The following is a 17,168-nucleotide window of genomic DNA, read 5'->3' as shown; positions in this document are numbered from 1 at the left end:
CTGGCAGGGACCTCTGCATGCATCTAGTCCAAGCACTGCTCAAGCAAGGACACCTTGAACAGGGTGTCCACAAACACGTCTAGTCAATTTTTGGAGATCTTGAAGGAGGAGGCTGCATAGCCTCTCTGGGAAAACTGTGCCAGGGCTCTGTCACCCAAACAACACAGAAGTGCTTCGTGATGGTCAGAAATGACCTCCTGTTTCAGTCTGTCACCACTGACTTTTATTGTGGCACTGGACACCACTGCCACGAGTATGGCTCTGCCCTCTTTTGCACTTTACTTTCTCTTATTTGTATGCATTGGTGCTGAACAACCACAGATCTCTCAGCCTGTCCTCGTAGAGACATGTTCCAGCCTCAGACAGGCTTCCACACAAGGCATCCCAATGATGGAGGACAGTTGTGCACTCAAACAGCTTTGAGAACTACTGTAATCATGAAATATGTTTTTCTAACTTCAACAGACAACAGGATCCACTCCCAGGAGTAACAAGTTGGCTTACCATACCAGTTTACACATTCTAAACTAACAGAATCCCTAATCTTCTTTTCAGAATATTTCATCCATAAGATCTGCATTATTAGGAGCCTAATATTTGTCATGCATTAGCTTATCTCAACTATAAAAATCGGCTCAAAAAATCCAGATATATAGAATAATATGAACTTGCTTTGACACAATACAAGTTTTTAGTTTTAAGCAGTTGATAAATTTACTTCTAAGCAAAGGAGGTAATAAAAAGAACCAAACCTAGACCAGTTCTGAAAATGAAAGGATTCTCAGGTGTTCCAGTTCTGTAGTTAAAACTGCACAAATTTTGCCAAATAAAATATGAGACATGCAGCAGCAGATGAGAAATATTTTGAAAGGCTGTGAGGAACGAGTGCCAAAAAACATCCTAGCAGTTCCAGTCAGCAACTATGAGGAAAACTAAGCTTCCAAACATCTGTATAATTGAAGTTAAAATTGTAATGAGATGAACAAATAATTTCTCCTTACTTAGAATAACATGGAATAGGGGAAGTGCAGAAGATCCCTCTGTTCATTTCTAACAAGGTATAGAGCCCACAAATCAATGTTAACTGTGCACCATTGCCCTGTTTACATGTCCATACAGCTAGCCCACCTTCACAGCAGTGCTGAGATCAGGAGTAAGTGAACAGCAACAGATACTGTGAAACAGTTCAGCTTTACTTTTGAAAATATCATTTCCAGAGGAAGACTATAATAAGCAAGTCAGGTTTATTCTAAAGATATTCTGACTTGGCTTTTTAAAACAAGTCTCATGAAAATTCTACCAAGAACTTCTAATACAAATGTGCTTGGATATTTGGGAAATTTTCTGAGGCATCTGTTGTTTTCAATATTTTTCTTTAAGTAGCAATTTTTCACATAATATCTACATAAAATAATTTAAAATTCCTCATTCACAACATTTTCTTTATCACACTTTTCTATACACACATTAGTTCCATATTCCCTGTAGAGCTCTGGTAGCCTACAGATGTTTAAATAACTGGGTCCTTATTTTCATTCACTGCAGTGAAAACAAGCAGCAGAAAAAAATGTTACAAGCACGCATATAGTATGGTTTTAAAACTAAATTATACCATCCTCACCTCAAAACTGTATCAATCACTTCAGCATCTGCATGAAGTTCAAATTCTACATCCACACACTTTTCCACAGAAACAGCACACTGCTTGTCCAAACAGAATATCATCAAAAATCTGCCAGTGAGGTAGTTTTAGAAGGAGCACAATCTATAATTGTGTGACACATATAAAGCAAATAGTAGTAACTGTTGGCTGTACTTTATGAAGCTCATAGCTAAATTAGTACTGCCATCTCCCTCTGTCCTCAAGCACCCGCATAAACAATTACATACAAGTAAGGCAGAAAAGACTGCTGATGTGCCTAATTTCCAACTGTCATTATATGGAATTAGGGGGTGCTCTCAACAACAGATGCTAGTAGGTAACACAATTACCTTTACAAGTAATAGTTTTCCTTCAGAACAGGATTATCTTGTGACAAGTAATTCAATTATTTGCACAGGAAATTGGGATACTGGTAGATATTTTGAAATGCAATTAATAAAAGTCAATGGAAGTGATAGAGAGTCCAAAAGATTACATTTGCCTTCTGCCAAAAATCCCAATAAATGCAGCTAATACTACAATAAATTTGAACCAGAAACAGATTAATTAGAATAAAATACGAGATCATCCAGGAATTACTAGAAGGCATACTGGCAAAAGCCAAGATGGAGTTTCATACGCATAATTATGATAAGATTTTCTGAGCTTTTGATAGTCTAACAGATATTTGTTCCCAATAGATGATTATTGTAAAATATAAAGCAAGCATAAATATTCACCAGAAAATGCAACTTGCTCCCTAACCACAGTTATTCAATTTTTTAAATGTATTGAAATTCACTTTATCTTCTAGAATTTCACTTTATCGTCTAGAATCCACATAATTACTTTAAGCTCACTGTGATTCTATTCACCACATTTGGTTTTGTATCTGTACAAATCAATGTATGCTTCATACACTAATGAAACAGTCAAAATAAAAGATGTATTTGATAGGACATCAATCAGGAGCACTGGAAATTTCAGGAGAAGAAAGAAGTAAAACTAATCAACCAAAGGCTCCCCTCATTCCCATAAAACAGTACCTTTTTCTTTCTTATTTTTTTTTTTCATTTAAAGACGTAAAAGATGAGAATTCATAGAGGCTGAAGAAACTAGCCCTACAACAACTTGCTAACACAAATTAGGACTGCAATGGCTCCTCTGAAGAAAAGACCAGAGAATGTCTCGAAGGTTCCATGTGATAACTGCTAGTAACTCTAAAATTTCCATGGATGGGAGTAAGTGTTACTATACTGTCTTTACAATGAAGAATAAAGTCAGTCAGACCTTTTGTAAAAGCCTGACCTACGTTTAAAAAGACACTAAAGTCAAAGCATGGTGCATAAGTATGTTGAGATTTGAGAAAAAGAAGTTCTTAAGATCTACAAATAAAGTCTACCGAAATACAGCTATTTTGACTCTGTAGAACTACAAATCAAAGTAACAGCAGCAACAACTAAGCAAACTACCATCATCAACAAAAAAGGAATGTTTCTGTCACCACCAGAAACTATGACCTTCATAAGCCCAGAAGCTGTGACCTTCATAGTCCAAGGACAAAGAAAAACAAACTGATTTTAAGAATGATAACAGTTACTTCTCAAAAAATAGCACCAGCAAAAACTCATTTAGCCCACTAAGGTTGTAACTACATTACAGAATAATGCAGAGCAACATTTGGCGTCGCTGTCTCACATCGCATTCAGTGCAGAATTTGGGGCAGCTGTAGTTTGGCTCCTTTGATTACTAAGTGCATTTGGGATGTTTTTTTCCAGTCAACATTCATTCTAAAGGAGCTCAGTTGGTGTGTATTACTTCTGTGGAGTGAACACACTGAAGCATAGTTGTGACAATCTCTGCTGATCTGAATTAAAATGTTAGTGCAGACATACTGTGAGAAAACAACAGGAGTACAAACAGGTCATCTATGAGTCTATAAGTCAGGTTTTGTGATAACTGCAGTTTTTAGGACACAATGGAAACACTAACTTGGCTCTCAGAGTAGAGAAAAACAGTCCAGCTCCGTATGAGTTACCATCATGGTCTCCACAATACTAAGTCTCCCTTAGAAGAATTAACACTTAAAGATGAAAGGCTTTCAAACATTCAAATCTGGTTCAGTGATGTGATAAAGTTCCACAACACATCATCCAGAACAGCTATTCAAACTTATCTCATGGTCACCAACAGTCTTTAAGACTCATTCTCTGCTGTGAAAACACAGGCAAGATCTTTCTAAACATCGTAAAAAGAGCTACAAAACATTCCTACCGACTTTTCAAGATTTCTTCTCACTTGGCATCAGTGATACAAATATGGATCATTTTGGCCTAAAGAAGACAAAACAGATCTTTTTTCATTTTTTTCCAAGTGAAAGCATATGCTGTTTACCTCAATCTTATAAAAAGCTCCAGGTATTGGCTTTCAATCTAGCCCCTAGAACTGACGTGCATCATTTTAACAGTTTGAAAAGATCTAGATCCACCTGAAACTGTAAGGAGACTCTTAGCCCTATTTTCAAAAGCTTGTTTAACTTCAGTAAAATCACATCTGAGAAAACAAAGAACCTTAGAAAAAATATCTAATTCTAAATGATTCACGTTTAAGTGTGATAAAAGCATCATTCTTAAAAAGCAGCTTTTTGAGTTAAGTGAAAGATTTTTTAAGACAGTGTTGTGACTTGGTCAAGTTTTTGCTTTATTTTTCTTGCCATTGCAAAGAGTTGCAGAGATGCCACCATCAAACACTAAAAGAACAACAGCTGAAAACAGAAAGAGATTAAAAAAATTAAAAAAAAAAAAAAAGAACCATCCCGAAAACATTTAGTGAAGTTGAGAGAATTTAAGGTATGTCTTGATTCTTTTATATTATCTTGTAAGGTTCATAGTTCCAAGAGAACTTGAATGGCAACTTTGCAGAGTTGAAAAATGAAACCACTATAGTGGCATGTAATAAATGTAATAACTAACTGCCAATGCAAGCTCAAAATGCTTACAACCATTTAAAATAATGAATAAGGAATTCAAACCTTTCCATGCCAACACATCAATCAAATCTGCTTCCTTCAACGCAGATGCAATAATAAGGTACTATCAGTATAGATCCAATGCTTTAAAAGAATGCACAACTATCTGGAAATGGTTTTCTAGATATAATGAACAAACTTGTAACTGATTTCCACAGGTTACATTACTCAATTCCTTTGTTCTCCCTGTTGGCTGGCTAATACATTACAGAAGGATGGCCTGCAACACACTTCCTGAAAAGAGAATTTTAAGTCTGAGGCATGCAAAGCTATGCAAGATCTCAGACTTATATACAGAACTCATCCATCCAGCTTTATGCACTAGGGAGGACTTGAAAAATGCTACAAAACACATGGCTCATGTACTACATTGCATGACACTGACTCAATCCTTTGACAAACTGTGACAGAACGTTTTTATGATCTCAGTCTGGTAAAGTTATGTCTTTATTCATTTTGTGATGCTGCTATAAAACAATGAAAGCACAACATAAATCAGTATAATTCTGGACAGAATGTCCAGATTACAGATAGACAAAATCATAAAACAATGGATTAACAACACGGTGGAAGATCAGGCACAAAGGGGTTATAATGGGAGTAAAAGTGCTTATATCAGGCTCGCAGCTAGTCACCAGTGGGTTTCCACAGGGCTCCATTCTAGGGTCAGCTCTTTCAAGTGCTTCCATCAATGATTTGAAAATATACTAAGTCAGTCTGAGGACGACACTAAAATGAGAAGTGCTGCTGAATCTTTTTGATAGCCTTGCAGAGAAATCTTGACCAACTAGAGAGCTGGGTAATAACCAGCCATGTGCAGTTTAACAAGAGCCAGTGTGAACTCTGCACCTGGGACAGGACAATCTTCGCTATACATACAGACTAGAGAATGAGAGACTGGAAAGCAGCCTCACAGAAAGGAATCTGGGCGTTCTGGTTGACAGCAAGCTGAATCTGAGACAGAAGCATGCCTTGGGAACCAAAATGTCCAACTACACCCTGGGGTGCATCACCACTGCCAGCAGGGGTGAGAAAGGACTGTTACACTCTGCTCCGTGCTGGTGCGGTAGCCTCACAGGGAGCATTGCACGGAGGTTTGGGCACCGCAAAATAAGATGGAGATAAAAGTATTAAAGAGTGCTTGTAGAAGGCTATGAGGATCAAGAAGAGTCTAAAGGGTAAGATGTATGAAGACTGACTGATGTCCTGTGCTTTGATCAACCCAGAGCAGAGGAGACTGAGAGGAGGCCTCAAGGGGGCCTGCAGCTCCTAACAGGGAGTGAAGGGGTGGTGCTGAGCTCCGCTCTCCAGTGACAGCAACAGGGCCCAAGGAAATGCCACAGAACTGCGTCAGGAGACGGTCATGATAGGGGTGAGGAAAAGGTCCTTCACCAGAGGTAGGTCAGGCATTGAAACAGGCTCCAGACAACATTCTCAGATACAGGGTTTGAACTGTGGATGAAGGCAGCAATTGGACTCTGTGATCCTTATGAGGATCAATACCCATACTTGGGATATTCTGTGACTTGGAATATTCCTTCCCTTCAACTCAGTGGACTGTAAGATACTGAGACTAATGCCAGTTAAAACAAGAGGATTAATTCATCTTATTCACTGCAGACACCAGTGCTAAATGAAATAAATATAAAAAAAAATCAAGAGACAGATGACCTTGTCTGTCACATGGTGCTGTATTACCTTGTGTTGAGACATAAAAACTCTCTCTGCAATTATTTTTCCCTTGTTACAAAGCATGACTTATGAAAATTGCTGCTATATGTATCTGACAGACTTGCAACGCAAAAAGAGTTAAAAGGAATTGGTGGGCTGGAGTAGATGAACACTCAGGCTACTCAGAATCATAAAGCTATGCTGCATAGAGTGAATAAAAATTAGGCCAGAACACATCTCACACTTAAGCTAATTCAAGCATTTCCACAATCAACAACAGTCCTAAGTATACAATGAGTATGTCTACTTTTGTTCTCAAATTCATGCTGCAGGATAAATTCAGCAAGTGACTATCTTAAATATCAGTAAAATAAAATATTTATAAGTCAGTGCTCTTTCAGGTTTTTTACATACTCTTCAGAGAAATTCAGTTATTTATTCCCAAGCATGATATAAAAAATAGCCCTCTTCTTTCAAGTTTTTCCTGCACAATGGCACATATAACCCCCTTCCAACTACATCAGACCTTCTGTATCACTGCCCAGCCTCTGCTAGCCTCTTTTCTCCCCTGCAGCAAGGGTACTTTTATTTTGTATAGACTTAACATGCTTGAACTTCAGTTCCATGGGCTACACAGTGTCATTCTCTTATAGTAATTGGCAGGCTGGGATGAACAGAGCCTTGCCTACCTTTGAATGGATAACAGGGGCAATTAAATATCCACATATAATCACAGAAAAAGACTGACACATCCTGCACCATTTAAAGTTGACTTTATCTGCCCTTCTTTATCTGATAGCTGATACTTAGAGAAATTTTCCTACTTACCTAAGAAAAGAGTTCTCTGCTTTTCTGATCAAACCACAACTTTTACTTTAGTTTTTTCATTGTCCTTGAAACACAAGCATCACCATTTTAGTAGCAGCGCATGATTCTTAAAAGCACTGCAAACATTTCCATGTATTAACAGTACTTAATCACCCTACTTTCAAGATATTCTGTAATTCTTCAGTTATTATTATAAAAAAGACGCAAGATAACTTACAGCCTAATTGAAAAAGGGCCTCTCCAAACACAGGTAACTGACCTTGGAGGGATTGAATGGCATCCCTAAATATGAAGAGCCTCTGAATCCACAGCGATTCAAGTTTGACCCTGGAAAAGACAGAAAAATAAAGACTCAACTTGTTTGCCTTGCTGAAACACCCACCATTAACCATAATCCCCTATTCAAAATCAAGATCTGTTAGTTTAACATCATTCACAGTACTATGAGAGTTTGCTCCCAACTTCAGTCTTTTATCACTCTGATTAGTGCAAACAAGAAACAACAAACCAACCAAATGCAAAAAAACAAAAACCCCAAACAACAGATTTTTATTTTATTTTTTTATTTTCCACCAATTTAGTGGAGATTACTATTCAAGTCAGCAGAGAATTTTCTTCCAGTCTCTCATGAGTCAAGGAAAAACAAAATGATTACGTCCCTAGAAGGATGTCCCATGTTAATAGAATCTTTCCCTCCCTGACATACTGTCAATATTCTGTTTCCACGTAGAATTGTTCTATGACACTTGGTAACATGTATAAGGACAAACACACTAACCGCAGTTTCAAGCTAGCCCTGATTCTTACAGTTTGAGTGATACAGTTAAAAGAAGGTGAACAACAATTTTTCTTAATTGGGCCATTCTTCCCCCTCATTCAAAACACAGGAACAAGAATATTTTCACTACCAAACATCTCTATTAGTGATTCCAGCATGTTTTAAATGTGTCAGAAAATCTAGGCATGTAGTACACAGAAGGGTGTGCCAAACACTTTTTAGCACCAATTACAGTTTAGTACAATTGAACTGTACAGATTCTGCACAGTAAATACTCTATTTCTTTACTCCTCAGAGTCTGGAAGTATAAGTCTAATGACTGCAGCTTCACAGCACTCAAGTGTTCTTAAATTCTCTCTTCATTGTTGTCTCTTTTTTTCCTCCAGTACTGGATCCAAAAGTCCTCACGGAGATTAGGGAAATACCCACCCTACTAAAATGGCTGCTCCAAAAGCAATGTCTTCTATTTCATTATGTTGGCTTACAACCTCAGAAGCAGATGTTGGTGGTTGCATTTTCCCTCCAATACCCAGCCACATTTTGTTGCTGCGACACGTGGAAGCGGAGGAGCAGCATTACAAAATGCCATCTGACATGGAAGTACATATAAAGCAAAGGTGTCTAAATGAATTCCTCCACAGGAAAAAAAGTCTCATGTACTGATGCTCACAGGCACTTCCTGAATATTTATGGCATTCAAACAGTGTCTGTCAGCATGGTGAGGTAGTAGGTGGTGCATTTCAGCAATGGAGATGGCAAGAGTGTGTCAACACTGCTGGCGCACATTTTTGTAAGTGTGGCATGCAGGCTCTTGTCCATCACTGGTGAAAATGCTTGGTGGTGACCATGTTGAAAAGTAGTGTTTAGTAGTTGAGAATTTGCTCTGTCAGTCAGTGTTATTGTGTCTTTTTCATCTGTTGTAGTTTCCATGAAAATAAATAGGGGACATTACTTTCAGAATGACCTACGTAACTGGACAAGAGCCAAAAGTCCTAAAAAAGTTCACTATGCAATGTTGTCTACCAGTTATGGTGTAACTTATCATGTAGAGAGGGACAATCATTTCCCTCATCCTGCTGCCACCCCGTTGATGCAGTCCAAGATACTGTTGGATGTCTGGGCTGCAAGCATGCCTTGCTGGCTCACACCCAACTTTCTGCCCACCAGAATTCCAAGCCCTTCTCTGCAGAGCTGCTCTCAATGAGTTATTTTCCCAATCAATACACACACCTGGGACTGCCCCAACCCAAGTACTTGCACTTGGCCTTACTGAATTTCATTAAGTACTCGTGGGTCCATTTCTCAGGCCCGTCCAGGTCCTTCTGTATGGTATTCCTTCCTTCTAAGTGTCAACTGCACCACTCAGCTTGGTGTCATCAGCAAACTTGCTGAGGGTACACTCAGCCTATTCCATGTTGCAAAAAATTCTGAAAAGCACAATAAATACTACTCTGAAAGAAAAATCTATGGTCCCAAAGTCTGGTGCCCAAAATGCATCACGATTTGAAAAATAACACCTCACAAATAACTCTGGGAGAACTAGAATTCCTGTTTCTTAACAGAATTCATAGGAAACACAGTGAAAGAAATTGTCATTCATATATCACCTTGTCATAGCTTTATGTTTTTTATTATCAATATTCCACACCATAACATCATATAAGGCATTGGGAGTTAAAGAGTTAATGCTCCAGTTCCCTGGACTGCTGAATGCCAGATACCTGGTTCTCAGAAGAGAAGAACAACATATCCCAAAGGACCTGTGCTCCCATTTTCCACTCAGAGGGAAAGATAAAACTGCATGCAAGTCCTCATACTTCCCTCTTTTTGCTGGTCACCTCAGCAGTGGAGGCTCCCTAGCTGTCTTGCCTTCAGCTTCAGACACACTCTCTCCACTTGATTTATTAGCTTCAATTCCAATTATACTATATTATATTGTGTTATTTTGCATTCCAATATCGTATTTAGTAAATTAGCTTTCCTCCTCAGATCTCTGCCACTGTTTTGTTTTTAGGCCCTTCTCTCTACCCTTTCTCTTTTTCTTCCTTCCACTTTCATGAGGCATGGATCCATGGGTCCCCTTGGCCCATCAGTCACAGAACTGGACCAAACCAGACCATAGACCATTGACACCCCTTTTCAGTAGAATCTAACCTGTGCCAAATATGCTTATGTAAACTATGAAGTACACTTTGAAATGGCACAAATATGGAAAACCTTAATCCAGAATAGAGTTTTTACCCTGCTGACATGTAACCTGCTGCAAAGGAAGTCATGCTACAATTAGGACAGCAAAGAGAACTCAGATTCTAGTTGCTGGATAGAAGAATTCAGCCTGGAAAGACTGATCCTTATCCTGAACACATGATGATGGTAGAATGGCAATATGAAACCCGGGGAGAGTTGCTGATGGTGAGTTACCTTAATTGGCTTTTTACAAGACGGACAGAAACAGTTAGAAGACAAAATAAAAAACAAACTACTTGAAGGAAATCAGAAGCCATTACTCTCTTCAACCATTTGGATTTTCTGCGTTGTTTCAAAACTTCTATTGTACCACCAAACTGTTACCAACTGAAAACCAGTATGGGTAATATTCAAATGCTGGGTTTTGAACTGTACTGCTGTCATTGATCTAAAATTCTGTTTGACCATTTTTTCCAGTTGCTTTTGGTCTCCAGTCCCAGGCTTTACACACTGGCTTCTAGAAGAAACACAGTGGTTTGACTTTTCAGTGTCCTTACTGTTGTGTAATCTATAAAGTGAAATTATATCTCCTCTTCCAAATTAAAAATAAATAAATAATTGTCATGAATGTGGACAGAACAGACTCTTCTTACAGCTTCAAGACTACAAATGTATGCTAAATTTACAGGTGCAATTCTTGAACTAAGAAAATATAACACTGACCTGATAAAAGGAAGTGTCAAATGGAAAGTGAAAACATATCATGTCTAGCCAGGTAACTCTGCTACACTGACATCATGTCTTGATTGTTTTAGCTTCCTGTTGCACATACAAGTTCTGAACCAAATGGAAACTAAAGGGAAATGATGGAAAAAACACTGTCTTTCAGTTTAAGCACAACATCTCACTTACTCTGAAGTTGATTTTACAACTTTAATAGAATCACAGAATAGGATCATAGAATCACAAGGTTGGAAAGGACCTACAGGACCATCCACCTGTTACCATTTTTACCACTAGCTACTGAACCGTATCTCGTAGCTCTTCATCTAGATGCCTCTTGATCACTGCCAGGTATGGTGAGTTCAGCACCTCCCTGCGCAGGCCATTCCAGTGCCTAACCACCCTCAGAGAGAAAAAGTTTTTCCTTATATCCAATTTAAACCTCCTGGGATAACTTGTGGCCATTTCCTCACATCCTGTTTGGAGAAGTGGCCAAACCCCTCGTCATCACAGCCTCCCTTCTGGAAGTTGTAGAGTGCAATGATGTCTCCCCTCAGCCTCCTCTTCTCAAAAATAAAAACTACTCGCATTTCTGATCTTATGAAAAAGGTTAGTTATGCTAATCAAATTCTTCCTTAAGCTGCAAATAGCCAGTCAGTAACAGAAACAGAATTAAAAATGAAACACACTCTTAATTAACAGAAGTGAATCATAATTTATGTGTTTTGTAAAAAGTTGCTGCGTTGATCAGTCCAAACTTCTGACGAAGCACTGAGCCTAACTGCAGTTAAAAAATGGTACCACCTAATGTTCACTTCCAGAGTTAAGAATGCTTAGATTAAATAGCCAAAGACAGAGAAACAACTTACTAAACTTTACATCAGTGAATGCAGTGCCTGTTACAAGCTAAGCAAAAAAAAACACCTGGATAAAGATTTCATATATGACAACACAACACATTTAACACTTTTCCTAAACCAAAAGACTCCACATTTACATAAGGAACTGAGATTTTTACCTTGAGGAAAACTATATCATGTAAGTATGTATATGTCAGAAAGTCCTTACAACACGGGAGCTCCAAGTGATGACCTGAGGTGATTTATCCTAAGAGCTAGGAGCTTTCTTTTTACACAAGGGCAACTTTTGTTATTTATCTTCTATGATCAGCCTCAGCTGAAAAGACTGGTACATTTTACTATTTGTTCTTCTCATTTACATTATTAATCTTAGACACCTTTACAATCTCAAAATACAAAGCAAGAAATTACAGCTTTAGATAGGCGAAGACAGTCAGTATATCCAGCTGAAGGCAAACAAACAATTCTGATGCTTCAACACAATAAGTCACCTTCCAGGCTGAATCAGACAAATGCCTGTGCTGCTACATGGTAGGACAGTGCATGATTATGACCAAAGAATTGTGTCTACACTGCCTGCTCGTAATTAGACCAAAGGAGTCCAGAGCTCTGGATTCACCATCTTTCAGAAGTGCTGGATGGGCTTTAAATATGGATTTTAAACATTCAAGATACCAGGTTACAACTTTCTCATGCTGAGAAGAACTCCACTTTAAGATAGCTAAAATAAATTTGAAATTCTGTCTAGGTCCTGTTTTATGAGAAGGAAAAATAGCCCTGACAGAACAAGAATCTGATGAGAACAAGTAGCATAAAAAAGTATTTTGTCAATCCTTTTACAATTTCACTAGCACTTCAAAAAGCATGTCTTAGTCCAAATACATAATTCCTGATAATGCTCATAAGAGGCCCATCCCCATCCACCTTGAAAAGAAAAAAAACATTTTCCAGATTTCAACTTCTTTCTAAAAGAAAACAGCGATGTCTTAATGTGAATGAAATTTCACATTAAGATGAATGTAACAATGAAATGAACGAAACAAACAAAACAAACACGTGCATTAGCCATGCACCTAAGCAGAACACTTGCTACATGTGAAGGAGAAGTAAAATTGCCAAAATCTACAGCTACAATGTCAACCTATTTTGACAGTTATAGTAGACAAACAATCAACTAATAATGGCAAATTTCTATGTGAGGGTCAGTTATGATGTGTGACATATCACTCTCACCTTCTAACTGGTACCGAGACAGTTTCTAAAACATCTGAGCTTAAATTAGTAACAGTGCCTAAAGGACATCACTGGGATGCACCTCCTGTTTCAGAGGAGCCACACAACCATTTGTTTCTACAGTAAAGCCACAAAAGAACATAGCTTACTGTGACAGAGCTTAATCTTTAGCTTCCTGTAGCGCATTTCAATTACGTTCACAAAGAAAGTGTTTGCTCTCAAGTCGGCAAGATCAAGATCTTACCACTTTGCATTAAAAAGCTTTCATTCCATGTAAAAAAAAATTGCAGACTAAAAATGCATTAACTGAAGCTTTCCTTAGCCATCAGGCATATCACATACCAATAAATAAAAATATACTACTTAAAAATATCCCAGTATGTTGTAAGATTTAAACTAAGTCTTCTTACACATCAAATTCTGAACTTTCTACCAAGCTCTGTAATATTCCTAAACATCCACTCAGCCACTCACTCACATCCTCCTTTTGCACAGGAGGACAGGCAGACTGAGGAAGAGATAGCAAATGAGGTGAAGAAAATGCTCTGCTTATGTGCACAGCTAAGAAGCAATTTATTCACTACTTTATCAGCAATCAGATGTTTTGCCAATAATCTTAAGATCACTGGAGTTTGTACTCCATAAATTACATAATTAAGCAACGTTATAGTTAAAACATTTAAAAATCAAATATTCCCAGAAAGAGGGATGTATCACCATGCATATCAAAGAAACTGCAGTACAGTATCTTTAAAACTAGATTTTATTTTCTTTTTCTTTTTTGTTACTTGGAAAGATTTCTGGTGTAACAAGCTAGCTGTCATTAAACAGAAATGGACAAAAACTTTGAAATCAAAAGCTCTGGTGCTGCAGCCTACCAAAATTTAGCTATTTTTGTTCTCAAAGAGGCTAAAGCAGGAAGTTAGGGTTCTACTGTTGGGAGGCAGTCCAATAACAAATACTGCATACACCTAGGATTAAAACAAATCAACACAGACAATCAATACATGTTATTGAAGGTACTTGTTACAGGAGATAATGTGTTCCCATACTGAATATTTGGTCATTCAGTATCCAATTCGTTGTTGCTATTACTTCCATTTTCCATAATCTATTATCCTTCATATCACATAGAAGTGGTATAAAAATAATGTGGAAACTTCAGTGGTGAAGTGATCTTATAGAGCACTGTAATCAGCAAAAGCAAGAAAACCTAAGATTAGATTCCTTATAAACTGATGGATAGATAAATAGAGGACAGAAGTTTGGTCTTCTGTAGTAAAATAGACTTATTTAAAAGCACAGAATGGTGTGCCAATGGGATCCTCCTCAAAGTTACTGCCCTGTAATTTAATACTTTGTTCAACACTGAAGAAAAAAACCAATGTATCTTTCCAGGACTGTTAGACTCAGTGTTTTTCTCTCCCAGTTATACTGACCTTTCTACAAGACTTTTGACAACAAGAGTACCCCGGATATTGGCTAGGTAGAAAAACCTCTAACTTTAAGAGAATTATTATTTACAATCAAAGACAAATTAAACAAAAAAAGAATACTATTCTGATTTCTTCTCTTGCAAGTTTCACGGTTCTTTCAGAATTTCAGTCCTGAAGGCTGGGACACACCAGAAACTATTCAACTCCTAAAAATAAAGCATGTTCACCCTGGAAAAATAATTTGAACACTAAGGGACAGAAGCCTTCCCATGGTTAAAAGCACTGTGGGAAAGATTATGTGATCCAAAACCTCAATTTTCTGTAATTTGTCTCAGAATACAACACAAGAAAAAAAAAATTAACTCTATTAAAGCTAGTGTCCAGGGTGGATCCAGTAGTTTGTAAGTCGGTACAGCAAGAAAGGGAATCTATTACTGTAAACATCTGTCAGCAACCCTGCCTTCCACATGCTCATTTCACAAAAGTTCTTTCCTTTCATAGAATAGCACCTGAAATTACCTCTGCTCTAAGACCAGCCTGAAGCAATCCCCAGTTCAGTACTGAACATGCCAGCACCTCACATAAAACTGCAGTGTCTCACTCACAGCTCCCTCCTTTCCATTTCTTCTGCTGCTATTAGCCACTCACCTGCACTACCACTGAAAAAATTCCAGAAATACTACTTCTCTACTTCTAGAAAATGACTTGTAGTGGGCCACTTCCTGTGTGCACTTTTTTCCCCAGCTTACAGCTATTGTGCACCCTCCTACTGGGAAACACCAGTAGCATCACTCCTCAAAGCTTTAGATAAACTAAACTCACAGATCCAGAGAACACAATTTTCATTTCATAACTGGAACAGTATTTATCCTTCTTGCTTTTTAATCTTATACTTCAATTTCTCCAACAGCTGTTTCAAATAATCATACCTGAGCTCACTGCTTCTGGTGTAGCTACTATTGACGGAAGTCAATATAACCATTACTAGATGCATAAAGCTTATTCAACACGCATTTCTTTTTTTAGGAAAAGGTGAAATATTTCTCTGAGATGCTTAAAGGTGAAACTTCATTATTATTTTATACTGTCTTACCTTGAATTTCATTTCGTAGCATCACTTTAAATACATAAAGAACTTAAACTAAACACTACTACATTTACGTCTTAAGAGGGATCTATTTCTAGGAATTGCTAGATAGCTCTATTTGAAATTATTAAAGTCAAGTTTGAAGTTTGTTTGTCTGTTGTCTTTGTTTTTAAAAGTCATACACTATTTCCCCAGGTGAAAAGCAAAAGTAAATAAGTTAATATCAATAAATAAAAAACTAAAAACTCACTCACTGTCTTCTGTGGGAAGGACCTGAAGGGAATAAATCCATTCTATTATATCATCTTTGTTCACCACATCTAAGGAATCCAACATATCCAGACCAGAGAGCGCGAAAAATGCAATTGTCAACCTAAAAGAAAAAGATAAGACTTACACTTCCCACCATAAATATAATGGGGAGATTAACAAACGGTAGCAGGAATAGAATTATCTACAATTTTCAGCCTTTGGGAGTGGTGCAACACATACAGCCTAACTCAGAAATTTATCTACTGGACAAAATAATGTTCTTTGCATTATAACAATTCCATTGTCTCAACAAGACTTCTCATGTAAGCCACCCCTCATGGCAGAATGATATAATGTAATAATGACATTTCAGATGTGAACCTACAGGCCTCCTTACCTGAAAAAGGTTATAAACACATGTACCACTAGATGAATTCTTATGTGAACTACTCTACAAGTATGCAGTAATTATAAGACAACCTTGAAATGATGTTATTTGCCTCCTAATGTCTCCTAAACCCAACTTAAGATGCTTAGAAGCTAGCTATTAAACAGCGTGTATTCCTTTGTAAATGTAAATAGGCACACAGAATAAATTACCTTCCATAGGTACTTAGTTCTTGTCTTTCGGTACAGAGAAGCTTAGATGACTGATTAAATTAAGCATCTAAAATTGAGAAAGTTGAATGCAAATATCCAACATAGCACTGAACTCTGTAGTAGCTATCGTGCTGGAGCTCCTTCTTGCCCATAACTCATCTCTTTCCATGAATATGTGCTACCAGAGATATCAGTAAGGCTGCATTTTTAAGCATCACCTTATTTGTGGCTTCAATTTTGCCTTAAACCATTTCAGTGACCTAGCACAGTCTCTCAAATGATTGCATGAATGGCACTTGACAGAGCACCATGGGAATGGCACTGCAGAATGAATGACCTGAGACAGCTTCTATCTTGAGACAAAGAAAGTATTCAAGTAATGGTACCTTAGAAGTCCTCTCTGAGATTAAAATTAGCTGAACGTCCATTTTGCCATTCATAGTTAAATCTGCACCTTCTAGAAATTCTTGCTCTCTTTTTAGCAGATACACTGGTGGGTTGTGAAACAGCTGCTAAATAGGCAAACAGTACCATTCAGCATGGTTAGGAAAACACATAAGCTAATGCCAGCTTTCCTTAGGAGCCTAAGAGATAATCTGCAGTTACCTCACAAGTCAACCTTGGCCACCACTAGTACGTGTCTGTGAGGACCAGTGTGGGCAGAAGTCTCTAAAGCCATTCAATCTCTGCCTACGGTTCCACATCAGAACCACAAACAGTAAGGCAAAAAAAAAAAAAAAGGTGAAGTGAGTCAGCCCAAGACACAGCTCACAAAGAAAGAATCCTTCTAATTAAAACAGCAGGCAAATGATGATGCAGCAGACATTCCTTTCAGCACAGTGG

General features: G+C 37.8%; 1 protein-coding gene across 1 annotated transcript in view; it reads right to left on the bottom strand.

The window, feature by feature from the left end:
• Positions 1 to 17,168, bottom strand: part of PGGT1B (protein geranylgeranyltransferase type I subunit beta) — a 44,472-nt gene that overhangs the window by 23,629 nt on the left and 3,675 nt on the right. Inside the window, 2 exon segments of the mRNA XM_065745648.1 lie at positions 7,429 to 7,496; positions 15,728 to 15,846. Coding sequence (XP_065601720.1) covers positions 7,429 to 7,496; positions 15,728 to 15,846 — 187 coding nt within the window.

The sequence above is a fragment of the Cyrtonyx montezumae genome, unplaced genomic scaffold, assembly GCF_038088225.1.
Source record: "Cyrtonyx montezumae isolate F1298 unplaced genomic scaffold, pur_monq_1.0 scaffold_36, whole genome shotgun sequence".
In the NCBI taxonomy this organism is placed as follows: Eukaryota; Metazoa; Chordata; class Aves; order Galliformes; family Odontophoridae; genus Cyrtonyx; species Cyrtonyx montezumae.
Note: the sequence above shows the minus strand (reverse complement) of the source record. Positions and strands in the feature narration are given on the sequence as shown.